The sequence below is a fragment of the Octodon degus genome, unplaced genomic scaffold (genome assembly GCF_000260255.1).
Source record: "Octodon degus isolate 3935 unplaced genomic scaffold, OctDeg1.0 scaffold00037, whole genome shotgun sequence".
NCBI classification, from domain to species: Eukaryota; Metazoa; Chordata; class Mammalia; order Rodentia; family Octodontidae; genus Octodon; species Octodon degus.
The window spans coordinates 16,670,329-16,693,698 of record NW_004524613.1 but is presented as its reverse complement, the minus strand read 5'-3'; the positions used below and the strand labels follow the sequence as shown (position 1 = coordinate 16,693,698).

At 50.6% G+C, this 23,370-nt stretch overlaps 2 protein-coding genes across 3 annotated transcripts; one reads left to right on the top strand and one right to left on the bottom strand.

The window, feature by feature from the left end:
- Positions 1-259: 259 nt before the first annotated feature.
- Positions 260-10,748, bottom strand: Rbpjl (recombination signal binding protein for immunoglobulin kappa J region like). Its single transcript, XM_023714968.1, has 12 exons — positions 10,727-10,748; positions 9,531-9,750; positions 8,050-8,175; positions 6,385-6,455; positions 6,102-6,217; positions 5,734-5,908; positions 3,126-3,263; positions 2,629-2,738; positions 2,230-2,382; positions 1,038-1,193; positions 802-905; positions 260-710 (listed from the first exon to the last, which is right to left on the bottom strand). The coding sequence occupies exons 1-12, from the start codon at positions 10,746-10,748 to the stop codon at positions 437-439; spliced, it is 1,665 nt and encodes a 554-aa protein (XP_023570736.1). The 3' UTR covers positions 260-436.
- On the top strand, positions 9,543-23,287 carry Matn4 (matrilin 4). 2 transcript variants are annotated; one of them, XM_023714833.1, is made up of 10 exons: positions 9,543-9,607; positions 12,002-12,181; positions 12,823-13,392; positions 14,285-14,407; positions 16,406-16,528; positions 16,853-16,975; positions 19,524-19,937; positions 20,038-20,190; positions 22,837-22,944; positions 23,023-23,287. In XM_023714833.1, exons 2-10 carry the CDS (start codon positions 12,037-12,039, stop codon positions 23,079-23,081), a joined length of 1,818 nt encoding a protein of 605 aa, XP_023570601.1. In that variant the 5' UTR covers positions 9,543-9,607; positions 12,002-12,036; the 3' UTR covers positions 23,082-23,287. The 2 variants fall into 2 exon arrangements, with proteins under 2 accessions (XP_023570601.1, XP_023570603.1); XM_023714835.1 differs by lacking the exons at positions 16,406-16,528; positions 16,853-16,975.
- The last annotated feature ends 83 nt before the right edge of the window (positions 23,288-23,370 follow it).

Here is a 23,370-nt window from a genome sequence, read left to right as displayed (position 1 = left end):
AGAACACATAGAGGGTACCAATTGCTGGATAGGTCAGTTGATTGATGGAGAGTCAGATGAAGTCGACAAGGAGCAACACACACACACACACACACACACACACACACACACACACACAGAGTGAACACAGGGTATCCCCCAGGTTGTGTCTTCTTTTTTTGGTGGTCGACTCAGCCTGCTCTGGGGGCATGACTGGCACAGCACAGGTTGCCTGGGATCGAACCTTGGTCCCTGAGCTTGCATAAGCAGGTGTTTTAGACTGCTGAGTTATCTCACTGGCCCTAGGTCGTGTATTCTTCAAGCCCAGTGTAAGAGGAGGCTTCTTTGCGAAGCCTCCTTCAGCTCTTTTGCAGGGAAGGGCAGGGCAGCAGGGAGCGGCCCAGCGAAGCCCCTCCCAGCCCTGTCCTGCTCTGCCTGCCCGGGGCAGCATGGGTAGCTAAGTCTGGATGAAGAGATGGAAGTTGGTGCGTGTAAACTCGTGGTGGATGCTCTCGAGGAGCGCGTCGGCTTCCTCAGCGGGCTTCGGGGCGCTGGGCGCACCCGGCCTGGCGCTGTATTCTGGGGTGTAGGTGAAGGAGAAGGCGCTGGGGTAGAAGAGCCCGTCAGCTCGCACCAGGCTCACCGGTACCGTGATGGGGGTGCGTAGCCAGCGCCAGTCGCTGCCAAAGGCCGCCACGTCAGGCACCACGCACACCAGGGACCGCGGGCTCCTGGGGCAGGGCATGGAGGGCAGAGCTGTGGCAATTGTCATGATTCGTCCCCCGCTCCCAGGAACCCCCGATCGCCTCCCGCACCCTATACCTGTACATGGTCTCTGCCTCCACGTCCCTGAACCACACCTTGAGCCCTGCGTGGAAATTCTCCCCATGCAGCTCCAATGTCGCCACGTCGCCTCCGCCGCTCAGCTGGGGGAGGGTGGGCCGAGGTGGTTGGGGAGGGGGATCCGGAGCCAGCCGGCTGCCCTCCTTGTCCCAGCACCCCACCCCACGCTCTTCAGCGGCTCCCTGACCGCCAGCACCCCCTAGCGCCCGGATCACCTCCAGAGCGCAGATGAGGGGCACCGGTGTGACCGGCTCCCGCGTGCACGCCACACTGGTGCTGAAGGAGAACTCGACGGACTCCGTGCCGATGATGGTCCAGCAGGAGCTATCATTGAGCAGATCCTTGTTTGCCTCCTTGGGACAGGGAGAGGCCTGGCAGGGGACCAGAGGGTGGAGCAGAGGCTTCTACAGTGGCCACCAGTGTCAGGCTTCCCCACCAGTGCCAGCTTCCTCACCAGGCCCAATGGATCTCGGTCCTGCTCTGCAGTCTCCCTAAGACAGAACTTAGACCATACTCTTAACCTTGTCTCACCAAGAGTTGAATAAGCTCATTGGGCCTGCTGCTTGCTTGTTCTTTCTCTTTCCTCCCTCCCCCCCACCCCCTTCCTTTTTCTTTCTTTTTTCCCCTCTGGTCCTGGCGACTGAATGCAAAGCCACCCACTGAAAAGCACCCTAATGTCTTTCAGCAAGGCCCCACTCAGTTACCAGAGCTGGACTTGAACTTGTTTCACCTTCCTGAGGTTTGGTGCCCCTCCTATGTTTTTCTTTTTTTGATACCAGGAACCAGACTTAGGACTATACTTGCCAGGCAGGTGCTGTGCCCCTGAGCTTTATTTCTGGCTCCCAAGGGATTTCTAATGACCTTATTTCCTTATGTTTCTAAAATTTTATTTTTTAAAATTGTGCAATTTGTTGCCCTACCACTGCACAACTTTAATGTTCTTGGAAAAGGAATATTGCTCAATAATTGTTGCTGTCTACATTTTATAATTTAGTCACCTAATGTTCTCAATAGTATTCTTTTGACAGTTAGATTGCTTAATAGTAATTTTTATTTTGCAATCCTATGCTCCAACAGTCTATCATTCTAGTAGTCTTTCATCAACAATATTTAATACAATTACCCATTCTAATTTTTACTTGCATTCTGCAATTTCATATCCCAACATCCTCCGATTCTAATCTTCTTTGGGGATGAATATGGTTTTTTGTGGGATGAATATGGCTTAATCATAACACTCATTATTTTCTACATTCTACATTTCTGTCCCAATAGTCCATAATTTTGGCCTTCCAGGGTTGGCAGTGTTGCTCAGTAAGCAGCGAACATGCTGGCAAAGGTCCTATGTTCTATGGCTCTCTATCGTCCCCCTTTCTGGAACACTTGGTGCTAGTGTATCCTACTTACCTGGAATTGCACCACTTTCTCTGTGGCAAGGCATAAGTAGGTGCCACCCCCTCCAGGAGGGCCACCTGGAAACTGGAAGGCACACTTGTGCAGCTGGGAGATAGGCTCGTCCACATCGAGGAGCGCACACTGCTTGGCTACTTTGCGGATGATCTGCAACAGAAGCATGTCAGGAAGCGTGGCGCCATGGTGCCTGGGTGCTCAGAAGCTGCCTCCCCAGCTAGTCTCAGCTACTGCAAAGCCACGTGGGCATGGAGGATTCCTAGAAAACACCAACTATCCCCAAACTGAGAGCAGCTGTCTTCAGGCTTTGGGGCCCCCATTCCAGCCCTGTGCACATAGGTCCCACACTTTGCACAATCTGGGGGGACCGTGCAGATGTGCTGTCCCTCCTCATACCATAGGGGGTAGTGTGATGCCAGTGACTGTGCAGACAAGCTGCACCAGGGAGCCATAGCGGACGTAGCTCTCTCGAGGTGGGAAGTCCCCTTGGGAACAGTGTTCATCAGCTAGGGTGAAGGAAAGAAGAGATGAAGGTTTCAGGAGCCCCGCTTTTTGCCAGAACCCTGCCTTCTTACCTTTGGCTCCACCTCCCATCATGAATAGGTCTTGTGGGAAAGGCTAGCCCTCACGGAAGCAGCTGGAGCTTCTAATGGGGTGGGGGAATGGGGCCAGGAGTGGGGGACAGGGGTGGTGGTGGGGTTGCTTGTGACCATGCTCACACATGTCTGCCTCTTGGAATCAGAATAGTGTGTCAGTCACTTTCTTACTGGGATTGCAGGAGATTGTTTTTGAGCTCAGCTGCAGGGGCAAGCAGATCTTTCTTGAGAAGCTGAGAAGAGGAATAAGCAAGCTAACGCATGTGGAGCACCCCGCGTGCCTGCTGGGGTCATTACCGAGGTGGAGAGTGAAGGCAGCCCACTGTCTTGCGCTGGCCACGAAGGCACCATCCTCCACTGAGAGATAGCGTGTGGACACCGTCTGGGAGCGCAGGCGGTTGAAGAGGGAGACCTTTGAGCCGGACGATATGCACACTGCGGGAGGAGGTCGAATCAGGGCCTTGGCATGGAACTTAGGGGCTCCCAGACAATCTCTGGTCCTCTGTGCTGTGCACCAGCCTGGCCTATGTGGACAAACTGGGTGATCATATCTCACTGCTACTTATCTAGTGCTACTGTTGTCCTGTTTCTGTGCCTCGCTTGCTACTTCATGCTGCCTGAGCTACTCTAGGGTGGGCATGGGTCTGGACACTGAAGAGCAACGCGTGCATTAGGCCCACCTTTGCTTTGGAACAGACTGCAGTTTCAGTTACATAAATAAAAAAATGCCGATACGGGGCTGAGGCTATAGCTCAGTGGCACAGGTGCCTGCATGGCAAATGCAAGGTCCTGAGTTCAATTCCTGGTACCAAAACATGTTTTAAATGTCAATATAACGTGGTGAGGGCTGAGGTAAGGAGGCAAGGAGGCTTCTTCTTGGAAGAAGTTACAGTCCTCGAGGGGGATTGTGAAGTAGGTAGGAGTTGTTCAGAGGATGCTTCTGCAAAGACCACATGTTGTGAAACAGCAGAGCACTATTTTAGGAACTTCTCATTAATCTCTTCTGGCCTCAAGCAGCATACACTCACAGCCACTGCTTTGATTTCTCATTGTACTTTGGCCACATAGAGAACAAGGCAAAGAGCAGGTCAGTGTCCTCTTTTCTCCCACAGTGTGGGGCATACTGTAGGTGTTCAAGTAAACTTACCCAAAGGCCCCCCCCCCCGAATAATAGCTAGCAGTTATGGTGTACCAGCCTTTATCTTTTATAAATGCTTTATGTGTATTTGCTCCTTTCATTCTCTGAACAACTCTGGAAAGTAGAACATATGATCTCCACTTAAGAGAGCAACTTGAGCTGGGCATGGTGGTGCACACTTGTATTCCCAGTGTTCTGGGAGGCTGAGGCAGGAGGATCACAAGCTCAAGCCCAGACTGGGTAACTTAGGGACACTGCAATACCTTGTTTTAAAATAAAAAATAAAAATAAAAATGGATGGAGATATAGTTCAGTGCAAAGTCCCCGAGTTCGATTTCCAGTACTAGGAAAAAACACAACAGAGCAACCTTCTAAATATCACACAGCCACCAAGTTGTAAAGCAGGATTCAAATGCAGGCCACTGGGCTCCAAGGCATGCACTGACCCATCACACTAGTCCGCTATTCCTGCCTACCCCTTTCCTGATACCCAGGGCCAGCCCTAGCACTCTTTGGATCTGGGACAGTCCATAGGCCAGGTGTGGTGGTGCATGCACTTCTGTAATTCCTACACTCAAGAGGCTGAGGCAGGAGGGTCGCTGTGAGCTTGAGGGCAACCTGAACTATACAGCAAGACCCTGTCTCAAAAAATAAATAAGTGGGCCATCCAGATAGCTCTGCAGACTAAAGTGCCTGCTTAGGCAGAGCACAGCGGCCAGGGTTCTATTCCTGGTGTGCCATGCCGCCCTGCCCCACCCCAGGGGCACACTGAGCCGGCAATCGAGACTGGGCATGGTGGTGTGCACCTGGAATCCCAGTGCTTGGGAGGCTGAAAACAGAAGGATCACTACGAATCCGATCTACATAGGGAGACCCTGTAGACCCTGTCTTAAATACAAAATAAATGAATAAATAAATAAGTGGTACAGAGTTGGTGCCAGGGCTCTGGAGTCACAGTGACTCAGGGTCATTTCCTGGCTTGCTCGCATCTTAGGTGGGCAGTCTTGGGCAAGTCACTTGGGATGTGATAGGTCCCACTATTTTCTTATGTGCATGAATGTGTAAAACCTTATTTCCTCCACCTATCCCACCACTGTCCATAGGGACAATGACAGTACCTGCCTTGCAGGAACTGACTGTTTAGCCTCCTCTGGAACAAACATCTGCCATTATTTATTTATTGGGCATTTTTTTTTTTGAGACACTGTCTTGCTGTCTTGTCCAAGCTGACTTCAAACTCATGTCATCATCCTGCCTCAACCTCCTGAGTGCTGGGATACAGGTACATGCCATTCTACCTGGCATTATTATTATTATTATTATTATTATTATTATTATTATTATTATTATTATTATTATTATTACTATTGGTGCTGGGGCATCCAGGCCCTTATGCATGCTAAGGCAAGTGCTGCACCACTGAGCTACATCCCAGGTCCTGCTCTTATTTCATAGAGATCCAGCCCCTAGCACACAGCCAGGCATATAGACTCCATATATATTTTAAACTGGGTTGCCTCTGCCTGTTCATGATCCTGGATCTGGGGGTTGAAAGCAGAGCCCCGCACCTGCTAAGCACTCCCTTTACCACTAAGTCCTACTCCCACTCCATGTCCCCTTGGTCCTGTTTAGTTTCACCCCCACCCCATTATCCAGTCATCTGATCTCTGGGTCCCCTTTCGGGGCTTTTGCTTAGACTCAGCCTCAAACCCCGCCCACACCCCTGTCCTGACTCAGGCCTTCAGGGCCCCGTCGAGCCCAGCTTACGGTCGGTGTTTTTCAGCGACTGTTTTTTCTGTGAAGGCTTCGAGATGACCTTGATGAGGCGGCTGTGGAAGGTGCCCAGCTCTCGGCCCCCTCGCAGCACGAGGCGGAGCACCAGTCGGAAGTGCTTCCTCTTGTCGGCGTCTGAGATGTACAGGGTCTTGGCGCAACTGAATTCCTAGCAGGCTCACGGGGATGAGGCCGGCTCATCCCAGGCCTCAACCTGCAGAGGACCCGACCTCCCCACCACCGGCCTCCCGGTCTCCCCGCTGTCCCCTGACTTCTAGAGGGGACTGAAGGAGCCCTCTGCTCCGGCTCCAAGGAAGAGGCAGGGACCGGAGCCGGAAACGGACCCTCTCCCACGTTCTCACCCTGGAGTCTGGCTGCTCCTCGAAGTTCAACTTCTGCGTCTCGGCAGCGCTGCCAGAAGCCCCGTCCAGCCCCATGTAACCGCAGACTGTGGCCCCGGTCTCCCCAGCCTGGGGGACTGAAAAGGGCCACGGGATGCTAGAGGCTCAGAGGCTGAGCGAGCAGAGAATGCGCCGCCAGAGGGCGCAGAGAGCCCGGGCCCGCCAGCCGCCCTGCCTGCTGCCGGGTCCTTCAGCTCAGATCCACAGCCTGCAGCCTGCAGCGCAGCCCTGAGCGATCCCTCACCTTGGCCCCGCACGGGCTTCACCCTCCATCCGGGACCCGAGAGGTAGACACAGGGCGGGGGGCAGAAGAACCTGCGGAGACAGCCGAGGGCTGGGTTCGAATATCCATTGCTCCTTGCCTATCTTTGAAAGCTTCTCAAGGTCAAAGACCAGACAACTTTTGATTCTTCCCTCTTTCTCCTCTAAAATCTTTGTGACTGTGAACCCCATTAATATCCCAACTTTTTCCTTTGGTCTTTTTGAAACAAAGACCAAAGAAAGGGTTTCACTATGCAACTCAGGCTGGCCTTGAACTCACTTTGTAGCTCAGGCTGGTCTTGAACTAGCAATAATCCTTCTGCCTTGGCCTCCCAAGTGCTGGGATTACAGGCATGCATGCACCACCACACCCGGCAAACAACCAAACTTTCTTTCTTTTTTTTTTTTTTTTTTTAACACGTCTTTCAGTTATCCATCAGTAAGTCTGTGTACTGCACCTTCAAAACATATCTGGAATTCATTAGCTTTGTAACCACCTCTACTGAGCACAAGCTCAAGTGTGTGTGTGTGTTACTGTAGATTGACCCTAGAGGCACTCTACTGCTGAGCTATAGCTTCAGCCCTTTTTATTTATTTTGAGATAGGGTCTCAAAAAATTGCCCACAGTGACCTTGAATTTGCCATCCCTCTGCCTCTGTCTCCCAGGGAGCTGGGATTGCAGACCTGTGCCACTGCCTGGCCTAGCCATTCATTTTTGCCTGCAGGACTGCATTCACTTTTTATTGGATCTCCCTGTCACTACTCCACCCACTTCTAACATGTTCTTCACACAGCAGCCAGAGTACTTAAAAAAAAAACAAAAACCAAAAAACATGAGTCAAATTGTGTTTTGTCTCTTCTTGAAATCCTCCAGTGGCTAAAAATCCCAAGTCTTGCCATGTTTACCTCTCCAGCCTATATCTTGTTCCTCCTACTTTAACTCCAGCTACATTGACTTCTTTTGCAACTAAACAGGCCTAGTTGGTACAGGTCAAAGTCTTTGCATTTTTTTTTTTTTTTTTTTTTGTTCTTTCTAGTTGGACACACTTGCCCTAGATTTTTTTCATGTCTGGCCTCATCTGCCATTGAAGTCTTAGTTCAAAGCATTTGCTTTACTGCTGAGCTACATTCTCTGCTCTCAAGTCTCAGTTCAGATGTCACTTCTTAAAAGGCTCTTTGCCCTGTGTGACCTATCCAGCTAAAATACCCCACCTCTCTGGTTTATATCATGTTACCCTGTTCCCTTTCCTTCCAGCTCCCATGCTAGTCTGGAAATATCTCTTCTGCAGATATGTGAGGAGTTTATTGTCTGTCTCATCCACAGTAGAGTAAAAAGCCATCAGAGCAGCGACTATATCAGTCTCTAGTCCCAGCAGTGCCCAGCAGTGACCACAGGGCCTGGCCCATGATAAGCATCCAGTAAATAGTTGAGTGAATGAATAATGGGTGAGGTAGTGAATGGTGACAAGAGAACCAGAGGGAACTTCTACAAAAGACCAAAGTGTGGGCTGGTGTTGGCTGAGGGACAGGCCCCCTGCTGCTGAGCCCATAGCTGAGGTTTGAATTCTGAGGCCTCTGAAGAGGAGGGCTGATGGCTACATGGGGCTGACGCCAGGGGAGACCTGGGAAGCTGTGCCGAGGCACCTACCTCTTCTCATTTCCGTAGGATTTCTGGGCCACCTTGGCATGCAGGATCCAAACTGTCTGCTCATACCGTTGCTGCAGGCAGCTTCGCACTCCTTCTCTCAGTGCCATGGTACACTCTGGGGATGAGCTAGGCCCCGGGCAGGGCAGCAATAGGGTGGGTCAAGGGTTGAGGTCTCAGAGAGCCGTGCACTCAGGTTGAGTGAAATGAGCAGAGGGAGGGGTGGCTTTACATTCTGCCTCCCCCAGGCTGGAGGAGGGAGAGGCATTAGGCAAAGGAGGGGACTAAATATCTGGGCTTTGAGGTGTTCAGTGAAGCCTGCACAGAGCCCTCCAGGACCACCCAGGTGCCACTCCCAGGGTCTGGTACTAGAGGAACACAGCAGTGACACAAAGGCCACTTGTGTTGGTCCTGGGATGCAGAGACAGAGTAGGGGGAATTGGTAGTTAAACTTCCCGGTTGTAGGGGAATGCCAAAGGGAAATAGCCTTTGCTGGATGCAGGCCAAGGGGGCTCTCATGAAAGGAACCTGAAACCAGGTCCACATCCCAAGGATGGGGAACATCTGAGTTTTTCCAGGGCCAAAGCAACACTCCTCCCTTTCTCCCAGGACAAGGGACCTGTTGCTAGGTGGGATGTTTTTTTTCTTCATGGTACCAGGGATCAAACTCAGGACCTTGCACTTGCCAGGCAAGCACTTATTCCACTGAGCTATCTCCCCAGAATTCAGTTTTTTCCTTTTTACATAGGGTCTTGCTATGTACTTCTTGCTAGCCTTGAATTCACTACGCAGCTCAGGCTGGCCTCTGGCCTCAGCTTCCCGAGGGCTGGGATTATAGGTGTGTGCTACCCTGCCTGGCAAAGGATGGGCTTTCTTGGATTACAGGGCATCCGGCCCAATACATTGATCTTAAATAGGGAGACAGGTCAGAGTCTCTAGATCTGCAGACTTCTCAGTCTGGGCGTTTTGGTGGGTAGAGGTGGGTGAGCTCCAAGCCTGCACAGTTTCAGAGACCATGTAAAGGAAGATTTGTGGCAGAGATTTGCAGAATTAGCAGGTTGGGGCCTGAGAAAAGCTACGAATCCCCCCCCCCCTTTTAAACCCTTACACTCTTGGCAGGACAGAGTCCCAGCCTCCCTTTCCTGTTGGAGGGGACACTGCAGGGTGAGAGTCAGGCGCGCCCTCGAAACCCCGGCCAGGACCTGCAGGCGGCCAGAGTGAGACCGCCCCGCCTCTTGGGGTTCTCCTCGGGTTAGTGTCGCCGCCCTTCTCCCGCTGTAGCCTGATTCCCGGCCGGCAGCTCGCGGTCTGCAGCTGCAAGGGTAGCTGGAGCAGGGGGCGCCGCGTTCGCTCCGCCCAGCCCTCGGAGGAGAGGGAATTGCTCCCCCTCCCCACCGTCAGCCCTGGGTTAAATGCGGCCGCTGCCTCTGCTAGCTCCAGCTGCCCGGCAGTCCCCACCTAGCGCACACTGCCCCAGCCTTTACCTGGTCCAACTGCCCTGGGGGCTCTTCCCCTCAGCTCCGCTCTGCAGCCGCGCCTCCAAGCTGTTCTGTAGGCTCAGGTGAGTCAAAGGGCCCGGGGACGCTGAGGAATCTGCAAGGGGGAGCAGGCGACAAAGCCCCGCCCGAGGTCTATGTACCGCAGAAGCAGCGCCTATGGTGGCCTCCACTGACTGGCGGTGCTCTTTCCCTCTTCTGTGCGATCCTTTCCAAATCGAACCCCCACCAGTAAGGCCGACAACAACGGGGGCTCCTTCCCTAACCTCCTTCCACACCCTGCCATGGCATGTTCCCAAGGTGTTCGTTCTTGGGCTGACTCAAGCCTTCCCGGCCCACCTTTCAGGCCACTTGGCCTACCCAGGGGGCACCTGTGAACTTTCTCTTTAACCCAAGCATTAACTTCGGTAGAGTCCTGGGCTCTTGAGGTGGCCCTCTGAGTGGCCTAGAGTGAAGGCCATTACTCTCTCTGGACCTGGCTCCTTCTGTAAACTGAAAGGGGTGTGAAGGTGGTGAAGTTCATTTATGAACTTCTAGGATGCCTGGGAGGAGTATGAAGCCAAGAGCAGGATCAGGGGACCTTAATCAAGATTAGGGGACCCAGTGCCTTTATGAGTTAAAGGCCCCGTAAGCTACTCTGAGGTGCTGGCCCAGGCTGAGGCCCAAGGTAGAGCAGGCATTTGGTGCTGGTCCATCTCCACCAGCAGCTGGCACATCTGGCTTAGTCACCCTCCCACGACAGGCCTTGCCAGAGGGATTTTTGTTCCTCTCCCAGGGTGGAAGGCAAACGGGGAGAAGAATCCTGGACAGGAAGCCTGCCTGGGGCAAGCGGCAGGCGGGGGCCTTGCTCAGAATAGGCTCATTCACGGATTGGGGGTGGGGCGGGGCTGCTGTGGGTTAGGGGCGGCTGGCTCACTCCCTGCCAAGAAATGGTAACAGAAAAATGGCTAACGCAGTCTCAGCCCAGAGCCCAGGGGGTAGAGTAGGCAGTGGAAGGAAAAGAGGCTTAGTGACTCCTATTAGGGACCAGAGTGCCAGGTGGCTCAGATGGGAGATGGGGACCCAGATTCTCAGATTCTAGTGGGCCACCCTTGTGGGGCCTTAATGTTCCCATCTGTACAATGGGGGACCTTCTGTTATACACAAGGGACGTTGCCAGGTGGTGCAGGAGGGTGAATGCTCACCTGCTGCCCCCCCAGAGTCCATGGCCGCTCTGTGGGGCCTTGGACGCTCTCTTGCTGCGCTCTGGATGTGTCCTATGCCACCGTCCCAGGAACCCTGCTCACCTCTGCACCCCAAACTGCGCAAGGATATATTCTGCTCAGGCCTTATCTTCAAGGCCCAGAGGCTCCGGCCCCCTGTTTGTTCTGGGCAGAGACACCTGCAGAACAGGTGTGGACTTCCCAGACTACATCGCGGTACCAGCCACATCAGGCGGGCGCCCCCTGCCGGCCTCTCCTGAGAGCCAGCAGAGAACCCAGGCACCGAGTTCTTGCACGTGGTGGATTTTAGCAGTTCTTGCACGTGGTGGATTTTAGCACCACTCACTGCCCCACACGTCTGCACTCGACAGACGAAGGAGTGCAGCCCTTTTTCACCGCCTATGGTTGGGCAGTGCGTGCCTGAACATGGAGGTTGGGTTCTATCCATGGCACAGACAGCCACACAGAAGCTCCTGCGTACAGAGTGGAGGGCGGAGGTGGAGACTGGCTTCGGTAGGCAGACTCACCTCGTGGGCACAGAAGGCACAGAGCACGCTGGCTGGGTCCCAGAACCAGAGAGACATACGTTCCTATCCTGGCAAGTCCCTTCCTTGCTGCATCACTCTGAGTTTCATGCTTTACTTCTCTAAGCCTCAGTTTACTCATCTGTACAATGGACACTCTAGCCTTAGTGTCAGAATTGACGAGGATTAAATACCATTGTGCACGCAAAACATTTAGCACTGTGCTTGGTATTAGAAAAGGTGCTTTGCTCCCCCCCCCCCCGAACCAGGGATTGAACTCAGGTCTCAAATATCTCAGCAGCTTTATTTATTTATTTATTGATTGATTGATTGTAGAACCGGGGATTGAACTCAGGTCCTTGCGCTTGCTGGGAAAGCACTTATTCTACTGAGCTATCTCCCCAGCCTTAAAACAAGGTTTAAGCTTGTTTTTTGAGAAAGATTTTTATTTTCTTTTTTAATCTTTTTTTTAAGGTGCTTTTCTTTTCAAATGCTGCCATCTTATTTATCTTTTTAAAATATTATTTTGCAGTTCAACGAAGTCCTCCTGGGTTTCTACAGAGAATCTCTTTTGTTTCCCAGCAGTCTTGGTGTAATGACGTTTTTGCGAAACGTCCTAGTGTGGAACATTTTAAATACTCAAAAATAAATCAGTTAAATAAACCCCTGACCTTCTCCCCCCCCATCCTCCAGGGTATGAGCTCTGTTTTTTTCTCATCCCCCCCCCTTTCAGGTTCTGACGTCTCCATTCGCTGTCCCTCAAACACCATGAGAGGCCTTCTCTGCAGGCCGCTGGCTATGTTACTGCTCTTTCTCCAGCCCTGGGAAACCCAGCTCCAGTCTGCAGGTGAGCTGCGGCCCAGCCCTCTCCAGCCGGAGGAGGGGAGGGGAAGGAGCCAGGCCAGGCCAGCAGGTAAGAGAAAAACAAGGGTTTTGAGACATATGAAGCTGGGCCGGAGCTTCCCCTTCTCTTCTGTGTTTCAGTTTCCTCACCTGTAGGATGTGGCTTAGTTTAGGGTTCATCCAGAACTATATATGCAGTGTTTAATTTTGAATTTTAAAATTGAAGACATGGAAACAGTCAAATTTCACGTCAAAACCCCAATTTGGAACTTCCCTTGAAAAATTCAAGGACTGCTAACACGCAGCCCGTGTGGCCATATGGCACCATTTTACTGGTGCTGCTGGAAGTAGGAGGATACAGGCTCTTTTAGTGTTCACAGCCCTAACCCAACCACTGCATTCATTTATTTTGCCTGCCTGGCCCCTGTCCAATCACTATCTGTACTTGGGACGTTTCTTCCTCGGCCCATGGCAATACTTAGTGCATAACACTCCAATACCTTTCAGAGCTGTACATGGAGAATTTGTGAAAAGGTTCTCAGCAGTACTATGAGTGCGGGTAACTGACTCGCGTTGGTTAGGTCAGCGCTGTAGGGGGCGCTGTTGTGCCGGGATAGCCGCATTTCTCGCGTTTCTAGGGCAGGAGGTGGGTTTTCCTGGGGTGGGGGGGCTTGTCAGACCTAAGAATATCCTCCGTGGTGCTCCCCACAGGACCCAGGTGCCATACTGGGCCCCTGGATTTGGTTTTCGTGATTGACAGCTCCCGCAGCGTGCGCCCCTTCGAGTTCGAGACCATGCGGCAGTTCCTAGTGGGCCTGGTCCGCAGCCTGGACGTGGGGCGCAACGCCACGCGCGTCGGCGTGATCCAGTACTCGAGTCAGGTGCAGAGCGTCTTCCCGCTCCGAGCCTTCTCACACCGCGAGGACATGGAGCGCGCCATCCGCGAGCTGGTCCCGCTAGCGCAGGGCACCATGACAGGCCTGGCGATCCAGTACGCCATGAACGTGGCCTTCAGCGAGGCCGAGGGGGCGCGTCCGCCGGAGGAGCGAGTGCCGCGCGTCGCGGTCATCGTTACCGACGGGCGGCCGCAGGACCGCGTGGCCGAGGTGGCAGCGCAAGCGCGCGCCCGCGGCATTGAAATTTACGCGGTCGGGGTGCAGCGAGCGGACGTGGGCTCCCTGCGGGCCATGGCGTCACCCCCACTGGACGAGCACGTCTTCCTTGTTGAATCCTTTGACCGTATCCAGGAGTTTGGCCAGCAGTTCCAGGGGCGCCTGTGTGGTGAGTGAAAGGAGCGGTGGGACGCGGCTTCAACTCCCCAGCGGTGTGGATTCCTCTCCCGGTGCTGTCCAGCCTTACTCTGCCCACCGGGTGCAGTTGAAGGGTTTAGTAAGCTCTGGACACCTTTTCTTAGGCTTGTCCACAGGAATAACACTTTTCTTGTCTTCCCTATCTCCGCGGGCAAAAGGCTGTGACTTATCACAGGCTTAGTGTCAAACTCAAATAACACAAGACTTCAAAACTTCACCTTTGGGGCACCCTGAGACAGCAATTGAGAATGGGTGTGGTGGTGCACGCCTGTAATCCCAGCTCTTGGGAGGTTGTAAACAGGCGGATCACTAGAAGCCCGATCTAATAGTGAGACTCTGAACACCCTGTAAACCCTTCCCTAAAAAATTAAAAAACAAAAACCAACCAACCAACGAACCAACGAACCAACGAACCAACCAACCAACCAACCAACCAACCAACCAAACAAACAAACAAACAAAAAAACCACCCTAGACCAAACTTCCTGAACACTCGGAGCAGTCTCCAGGGAAGTCATGCGCTGCCCTCACTGTAACTCTTCCCCGCAAAGGCCGTGTTATCTGTTCTGGTCACATTTTGTGTTGTTTGGCCCACAGATTGCACTTCTCCACTTCCAGCACTGCCCCTGGCTTCAGATGGTCTTGCCCCATCCATGGGCACACTTGGTCCCCTATCCCCTCTTCTGTGTCTACCTGTTTTGCCCCAAGCCCCTCCACAGGGACTGATGCCCCTCCTAGTCCTATCCCACCTAGGGCCTTACTTGAGGATGGTGCCTGTCTCTGACCCAACCCTGCTCAGGTATTTCGTGTTGGAGGCTTCTGCCCTTTTGTCCCCTGCTCATTCTAATGCTGTGTGTCCCCAGGGAAGGACCTGTGTGCTGAATGGGGACATGGATGCCAGCACCAGTGTGTCAATGCTCCAGGAACATTCTACTGTGTCTGCAACTCTGGCTACAGACTAGCAGCAGATAAGAAGAGGTGTTTGGGTGAGAGTTATTCCTGCCCTGCAGTCTCTCTGCTCCTGAACCTACTTTGGCTCCCTACTGCTCTTTTCTTTTTTTAAAATACCAACACAATTTTTTTTTATTTTAAAGAGAAAAAAATTAAAAAGCTATAAAATTGTTTCAAAACAGGCAAGTAGGAGAGTAATAATAATTAATACATTGTGTATTGTTATATTCACAGTAGTTTTCCAGACCAGGACCTAGGATTTTCTAAATTTTTTAATTTTTTGTGTGGAACTGGGGATTGAACTCAGGCCCTTGTGCTTGCTAGGCAAGTGCATATTGTACTGAGCCAGCCATCTTCCTGGCTCCTCCCCACTACTCTAACAACGAGTTTGGCAAAGAGTTTGGCAGTAAAAAGCCCTCTTTATTTAGTTTATAGGTCTAAGCCAGAGGGGTTCTTTGTGAGGCATCTCCTGCCCCATTTGAGTGTATTTTCTATAACCTTTTTTGACTCCATTAAGGCCAGACCCCTCCTGGTTGTAATTCATCTCCCAGCCTTGTTTCTGTCTCCCAGGAAGTCTTCCAGTTATTACTGCGCTAGGGATCTTCAGTTAGGCTGGTCACCCCTGACATACTGCTGATTCTTGCCCATCTGGGCTGCCCCTGCTGATTCCCTCTGCCCCTGCAAATACTTCAAGACCTGGTTTTTCACTTCTGTCTTCATGTTTGTCATCGAGCTGTGGTGTGTGATGCCTTGCTTTTGCACTTTTGTGTGTGTGCGTGCCTGTTCACTTCTGTGATTGTAATGGCTACCGTTTACTGAGTGCCAGGTTAGTTGTCAGGTATTGTGCTGGGAGATTCCATGCACCATATCTCAGCTTCACAACAACCTGGAAAAAGGTATTGTGCGATCCCAATAACCAGATGACACTTGGGGTCAACTTGTTTTTAGAAACACATGATTGATTTGAATTCTTATTTGATTATCATGAATATTCAAATTGCACTGAAAGATTTCCAGGAATTCCCTAAAAGCTTCCCTTCTTCTGCATTTATTCAAGTTTTGGATCTTTGCTCAATATTTCAACATATACATGCTGTTATTATTCCAGGATATATTTTTATTTGTTGCTTGGTTTTGGAAATAGGGCCTCACTGTGCAGTTCAGGTTGGGCTTGAACTCATTATGTACTTCAAGCTGGTCTTGACCCTACAGTGATCCTCCTGCCCTTGAGTGCTGGGACTATTGGTGTGTGTCACCATGTCCAGCTATTCCAAGTGTATTCTTTGGTTCACACTTATGTGCATGCAAGCATGTGCATGTGCGCATATGTCCATTCTGCTAAAGCAGTGGACAGAACTGTGAGTTAAAGTAAAAAATACCATGAAAAAGAAAACAAAAACATTATTTATAATTGCATATTAGACCCTTTTATTCCCATCAGCCCTCAGCCCACTGGCCATGTCAGCCCCAGGGTTGCCCATCTTTCACACCATCTCTCGTGCTGTCGATCTATCTTCTCTCCACTCCCGTCTCTTTTCCAGGAGTCCTAAATTCTCCCTTTTCCCACATGGCAAGTCTCATCTCTCCAGTCCCTATTTCCCAGCTTAGCTCTAGGCCATCTTCACATGCCCAGACCTAGGCAGGCCTTCCTTTGTCAGAAGGAAGCTGTAGGTAGCAGTTGCTCACTTCCACGACAGCGCCATTATGCAGATGGGGAAAGGGACCAGCTCTGATAGGTAAAGTGGCTGTGTCTCATCCTTCCCTGTCTTCTGCAGCGTGGATTATCATCTTGTGCCTGGACCAGTAAAGGGCATGCTGGCTATGGAACAGATCGAGGGAAGGTCACCTGCCCCTGTGAGAAAAAGGTTGCTAAACACAGAAATTAAAGACACCTGGGTACCACCTCAGGCTAGGTAATCAGGATCTTTGCAGTTGGGACCCAGTGTAGGTATTTCCACAAAGTTCCTCAGTGCTCACACTGCTTGGGCTAAGAGGTACAGCCTTGGGCAAAGGCTGATTTTATCTCTTCTTAGCCATTGACCTGTGTGCTGAAGGAACCCATGGCTGTGAGCACCACTGCGTCAATTCCCCAGGCTCCTATTTCTGTCGTTGCCGAGCTGGATTTGTACTCCAGCAAGACCAGAGGAGTTGCAAGAGTGAGTCAACAACAACCCCTCCACTGTCCTACTCCCCTGTAGCATCCTGGACTGAGGCCTCTGTTGCCCTGGATCAGAAGCAATGTCTTGCTTCCTCCCCCTTCCCCCAGTCATTGACCACTGCAGCTTCAGGAATCAGAGCTGCCAGCATGAGTGTGTGAGCACCTTTGTGGGGCCACAGTGCCATTGCAGGAAGGGCTATGACCTACTGCCTGATGGGAAGAGCTGTCAGGGTAAAGAGGGTTGCTCTGCATTGAGGGGAGGGCTAGGAACTCAGGCTGGTGAGTTCCACCTGGATTTATCCTGCCCTGTCTCTCCTTTAAGTTAGGGACCTGTGCAATGGTGTTGACCATGGCTGTGAGTTCCAGTGCGTGAGTGAGGGCCTCTCCTACCGCTGCCTGTGCCCTGAGGGGCGGCAACTTCAGGCAGATGGCAAGAGCTGCAACCGTGAGTTATGGGTGGGGGACGTTCTGTCTGCTCCTGCCCTGTTGCCCACATCCTGAGCATCCTTGCTGTGGCCTTGCTGTACCCTAAGAATGTGATATGGCTATCTCACAGGGGCAGCCTGTTGGAGGGCATGCTGTGCTTTGTTTCTACTGCTTTTTCTCGATCCTCTAGCTTGCTAATCCTCTTCCCAGGGTTAATTTAAAAATCCATAGCTGATCACATTTTTCTCCTCTCAAAATCCTTCTGTGGCACACCAGTGACTACAGACTAGAGATCAAATGCCTTACCCATGAGGCTTTCAAGTGTGGGGGCAACCACACTCGTGGATAATGAACTCAAATTACTGGGTAATAACCAGCATTTAAAAAAAAGAATGGAGGAAAAACTAGTTTCCTGCCTGTAGAAAGAGTAAATTTTTTTTTTTTTTTTTTTTTTTTTTTTGTGGTGGGGGGATTGAACTCAGGACTTTGCGCCTGCCAGGCACGCACTTAGTTTACTGAGCTATCTCCCCAGCCCCTAGAAAGAGTAAGTATTGTTTCATAAAGTGCATTTAGTTATATGTGAGTGTATGACGTGCACCATGATGTGTTATTATTGTCGTTTTTTTTTTTTTTTTTTACTGTGGGCTGTCAAAATTTTGAAACTGCTATTTTAGCTCATCACAGTTCAGCTTTGGCCAGCTTACCAGCTTCTTTTGTTACACTCCAACATTTTAATCATACTGGCACTTTCTTGAATGTGTTGAGAACTTGCCAGGACAAGGTTCCCCTGTCCCATGCCTTTGCATATGCTGTTCCCATTTTCTAAAATCTCTCTCTTTGCCTTCACAAACTCATTATCCTTGAAGTCTGTTTTAGTCCATTCTGACTCTTATAACAAAGTACAGACTGATTGTACAGACTGCTGCAGACTGATTGGCTCTCTTTGTCTGTGTCATGTTTCTAGAACAAAATACCCAAGGCTGGGTATTTTGTAAAGAAAAGAGATTTACTTAAATCATAGTTCAGGAGGCTAAAGAATATGGCATTGACAACTTCTTGGTTCTGGTGAGGGCCTCACTGCTGATGGCATTTTGTAGCAAGAGCATGTGCCAGAGTGGTGGGAGGGTATATGGAAGAGACCAGACACACAGATTGTCTTACTCTATAACTACTCACTTTCATGGTAACTAATTCAGTCCCTTGAGTCCTAACTCACTCCCTTGAGATGGGCATGGATCCCTTCCTTGTGTGGTGCTCCGTGGCTTAATTACCCCCCACTAGGTCCCACTTAAGGGTTCCAGTACCATTCAATACGGTAATGTTGGGGCCCAAGTTTCCAAAATATGAACTTTGGGGAAAAAACTATATTTAAACCTTGGCAGTGGCTTGACAACATATGCTGCTCAGAGTTCTGGACACTGGGACATCCAAGAGTGGTGCGCTGGCAGAGAATGTGTCCCATGGTGAGGCCCTGCCTTTAATTCACAGTCTTCTCACTGTGCCTTCACATGGAGGGAGAAATCAAGGTCTTTGGGTCTCTTATAAAGGCACTAATTCCATTCCTGAGGACTCCACCCTCCTAGCCTCATCTAACCCTAATAACCTCGCAGAGACCCTGCCTCCTGAGACCATTACATTAGCGACACAGTTCAGCATATGCATTTTGGGAGATAGGATACAGTCACTCAGCCAAAAAAAAAAAAAAAAAAAAAACTCCAACAAAAATAAGCGCTTGCCTGGCAAGTGCAAGGGTCTGAGTTCAATCCCCAGTTCTGCAAAAAAAAAAAAAAAAAAAAAAAAAAAAATCTTCCTCAATAACTCCAGTAATAATGAATTGCTAGGGCTTCCTTCATGTCCCTTATCTAGGACTTTTTAATCTGTAGGAGATGGTATGTATAGTTTGTTCTGAACATGCCTAATTTCTTTGCGGATCATGGATCATGGATAATTTCTTAATGGAACAGGACCAGCCTAAGTCCCTAGCTCGGAAGAGGGAAGGCAACATTGTAGAGTGATTAGAAGCAGAGATTTGGGGGTCAAATAAACCTGATTTCAAGGCCTGGCTCAGGCACTATTAACTGTGAAATCAGAGATACATCACTTTAGCTTTCAGAACCTCAATTTATGGAAAATGGGGATAACGTTCAAGGTTACTGGAAGTGTTGAGAAAATATATACAGCACCTGGCCCAGCGCCTGAAACCCAGCAAACTATCATTAAATGTTTTTGTTAACATTATTAATACTAGTGCGATGCCTAGGATTGTGTCTGATACATAGTGCGTGATCCCTAAATGATAACTATAGTGGTTATCATCGCTGCTGGCTATTGAGGTTACTTAAGAGACACTTTCAGCAGTGTGATTTGTGCTACACGCTCAATAAATGTCAAGGGCTATCAAGTAAACATGATGATAAAGACTTTGACTTAACGTACAACTGGGCACAGCAAGGACTCTACATGGCATCAGTTCTGCAAGAAATGTTTGTGCAAAAATGACTAGATGAGTAGATGTCTATTGCTAGTCAAGGATTGGGCATCTCCATCCAAACCTTTTTTCTGAGCAGGCTGCCGGGAGGGTCACGTGGACCTCGTTCTGCTCGTCGATGGCTCCAAGAGCGTGCGCCCGCAGAACTTCGAGCTGGTGAAGCGCTTTGTGAATCAGATTGTGGACTTCCTGGATGTGTCCCCCGAGGGCACACGCATCGGGCTGGTACAGTTCTCCAGTCGCGTGCGCACCGAGTTCCCACTGGGCCGCTACGGCACCGCTGCGGAGGTGAAGCAGGCAGTCCTGGCGGTGGAGTACATGGAGCGCGGCACCATGACCGGGTTGGCGTTGCGCCACATGGTGGAACACAGCTTCTCCGAGGCGCAGGGCGCACGGCCTCGTGTCCTCAATGTGCCTCGGGTCGGTCTAGTCTTCACCGATGGCCGTTCCCAGGATGACATCTCGGTGTGGGCAGCGCGTGCCAAGGAGGAAGGTGGGCTTGGCGCCGGACTGACTGGGCAGGGGTTGGGCTGGGTGCGGTAAGGCAGCTTTCCAGGGACATTCAGCACCTTGTGAGTTCCCCTGTCCTGCAGGGATCGTCATGTACGCTGTGGGTGTGGGCAAGGCGGTGGAAGAGGAGCTGCGCCAGATCGCCTCAGAGCCCGCTGAGCTGCACGTGTCCTACTCCCCGGACTTTAGCACCATGACGCACCTGCTGGAGAACCTCAAAGGCAGCATCTGTCCAGGTGAACATATCTTCTTTGGATTCCTCCTTTTTTTTTTTTTTTTTGTTCCTCGAATGCCTTCAGGGCACTTTTGGCCAGCGGGAGAGTTGTGAGGTTCGAACTCGAGCAACCTGAGGCTGACAGCTTTGTGGAAGCAGCCACTTAAAGGCCTGAGCTAGGGCCAGGCCCCCTGGATTCCTCCTTTTTCTCCACTCCCTAAACTCTGGTAGCTCCCCTTCCTACTCACCCCTCCTCAAGCCCTCTTGGAGAGCTGTAGTTAGGGGATGGACTCAGGAGACAGAGCCTTGTTACTTAAAGTGTGGTCTGTAGACCAGCAGCAGGTGGTAACCCAGTAGCTTGTTAGAATGTAGCATTTCCAGAGCTTCCCAGACCTAATGAATCAGAATTAGTGCCTTACCAAGACTCTCAAGTGACTGTTATACATATAAAAGCAAATACTAGATTAGGATGCCTGTCTCCCAGATTAATGGAGTTCAAAATCATTTGAAGAAATTTACAAAGGTATGCCAACTTTAGCATTGTAAGTGGAGCCACAGCATATACACTTCAAACTTGTGGGAATTTACTTTTGGACTTGGGACAGTAGCAGGAATATGTTTTAAGTCTGCAAACAGATACTTTTTGGCTATGTGGCCCACAAATGAACCTCATATACTTCATTTAGTTCTCAGCTGAGGGAAAAGGAATCAACTCTATCTGTGGAGAAGGAAGGGATCATTGAATCAAGTGTACTGTACCTTATGGGTGACATGGAAAATTTCTTAGGGGGACAATTTTGACTATAGGATCTTTACATAAGGTATAAGATGTGATATATATATTTGGTACTGAGGAAATCGAACTCATGACCTCATGCTACCGGGTAATTGAACTCACTGTACCACTGAGCTATATCCTCAACCCTTGTTGCAGGCCTATAATCCTAGTGCTTGGGAGGATGAGGCAGGAGGATTGCCATGAGTTTGAGGAGGCCAGCGTGGCCTGCATAGTGAGTTCAAGGCCAGCCTGAGCTACATGATGAGACCCTGTCTCAAAAAACTAAAAAAAAAAAAAAGACACTTCTTTCAGGTTATCAGGCCCCACCCAACAAGAGACAGGTTCTGTAGGGTGGGGCTGAGCCTTGCAAATCTGGGTATACATATGTATAGAGATCTACACATTTCTTTCCTCTCTTTTTAGGCTAATTTTAATAATTAGCCAGGGCACTGTCAAGGCCCTGGGTTGGCTGCTGTCACAGGGCCTTTCATGTGCTGACTCTTGCATCTCCTGTGGTGTGACGCTGGACAAGTCATCACTTAACCTGCATGCTAACTTAACTTTCCTCTTTTGGAGTAGGAGAGGGCACTGCCTACCCAAGGCTACCTCTGACTCCAGAACTGTAAGGGAAGTCTGGGGTCCATGGTTGAAGTTCTTTACTAGTTGGCCATATGACCCTAGGAAGAGCATCTTCTCTGACCTTTGTTTTCCACACCTGTAAAGTTAGAGGCCTTCATGGGACTCTTATGGATACCACCAGTAACATGACATAGAGCAGCAATAAGGTACATACAAGACGGGTTAAGAAGTGACCTTTAGTCATAGTAGCAGTTCTAAGAAGGCAAAGTGCCAAGCATTGTGCTTCTTACTCCACTGCCTGTAACATGGAAAGTGGCACACAATTACAAAATTTCAATGAATTTAAGATACTATCTGGGTAAAACTCACCATTACTTTATTTACTGATAAGAAAAACAGCTCCACAGTGTAATTGCAACCCCCTCCTGTGCTGAAATGCATAGAAAGAAAGGCTTCATAGTGTTTTTCAATATTAAAATGCATCAAAGCCACCTGGAGGGTTTTGTGAAACATTGCTGGTCTCCAAACCCACATTTTCTGGTGCAGTAGGTCTGAGGTGGGGTTGGATGATTTGCATTTGTGATAAATTTCTAGGTGGTGCTGCTAGTTGGAGGACCACACCGTGCATCTCTGGTTTCCTTGAAGCATACAATGGAGTGTTCACACAGTATTTTAGACCTGTGCCTTCCAATCAGGCAGACAGTAGCTACAGTACCCGTGTCTACTTAGTTGAACTACAATAAAAATGGAGTTCTTCCCTTGAGCCAGTTATATTTCAAGTGTTACATAGCTGCAGGTGGCTTGCAGTTACAGCACTGGACAGGGCAGATGTACAATACTTCCATCACTGCATCACGTTTCACTTGGAGAGTGCATGCTGCTCCGGACCCTTGCTTCTCAATGTGGTCCATGGAGCGGAAGCAGGAGCGCCACCACTCGGGGGCTTGTGGAAAGCAACCACTCAGCTTCTCCCCCATCCTGGGTTAGAATCTGTTTTGGCAAGCTCAGCTCTCCTGATCATTCCGGTGAACACTGAGGGTTGAGCAACTCCCTGGAAAGTCATTGAATCCTCACCAACACCAATGGATCAGTTCTCTGCATTCTCCCTTGCGTAGGTAAGGACCTACCTAGGTTTGGGGAGGTTGAATGAGCTTCCCAGTTCGTGTCTGCTACCTGGCTGGCACTCAGTGCACGCCTGTCTGAACCCAAAGTGCATACATTCAACTCCAGGCCCAGTGGAAGTGACTCAGAGAGCTAGTGCAGGGGCCAGGGCCGCCTCTTACAGCTTCTCAGTCTGTTCCCTTCCTGCAGAGGAGGGCATCAGCGCCGGGACAGAGCTTCGGAGCCCTTGCGAGTGCGAAAGCCTCGTCGAGTTCCAGGACCGCACGCTGGGGGCGCTCGAGAGCCTGACGCGGAACTATATCTTTTGGGGATGAGGCCGCCGCTGGAGGGAGGGGTGAAGGGACATCTAGTCCGAAGTGTTCCTTAACCGCTTACTGGCTGGGTTGACTGCGCGCCTGGAGAATCTGGAGAACCAGCTGGCTAGCCAGAAGTGAAGGCCGCGGGTGGCCGGGACTTAAGCGTCCGTACGCCGGACTGTCGGGGAGGAGGCGCTGGCGGGCTCCCAGCGTGTACTCGAGCTGGCCTCGCCGGGACCCGGACCCGGAGCCAGAATTCAGGGACCACGGGACCGGGCGGTGTGCAGTGCAGGCCGGAGCGGCTGCTAGACCTGCATGCCCTGCTGCGGGCTGCGCTAAGTTCTTTGTTGGAATGCTTTTTGTTTTCTTTTTCTTAAAAAAACAAAACAAAACAAAAAATCTGGTTTCCGTGGGGTCGTTTTGTGGG

Bases quoted from the DNA above. Each gene is read 5' to 3' on its own strand.
- Rbpjl (XM_023714968.1), bottom strand. From the start codon at position 10,748: ATGGACTCTGGGGGGGCAGCAG. The intron at 2,383-2,628 runs GTATGAGGAGGG...CTTCTGTTGCAG, and splicing joins GCATCACACTACCCCCTATG to ATCATCCGCAAAGTAGCCAA. The intron at 906-1,037 runs GTGATCCGGGCG...ACCCTCCCCCAG, and splicing joins CCCTCATCTGCGCTCTGGAG to CTGAGCGGCGGAGGCGACGT.
- Matn4 (XM_023714833.1), top strand. From the start codon at position 12,037: ATGAGAGGCCTTCTCTGCAGGCCGCTGGCTATGTTACTGCTCTTTCTC. The intron at 13,393-14,284 runs GTGAGTGAAAGG...GTGTGTCCCCAG, and splicing joins GTTCCAGGGGCGCCTGTGTG to GGAAGGACCTGTGTGCTGAA. The intron at 20,191-22,836 runs GTGAACATATCT...CCCTTCCTGCAG, and splicing joins CAAAGGCAGCATCTGTCCAG to AGGAGGGCATCAGCGCCGGG.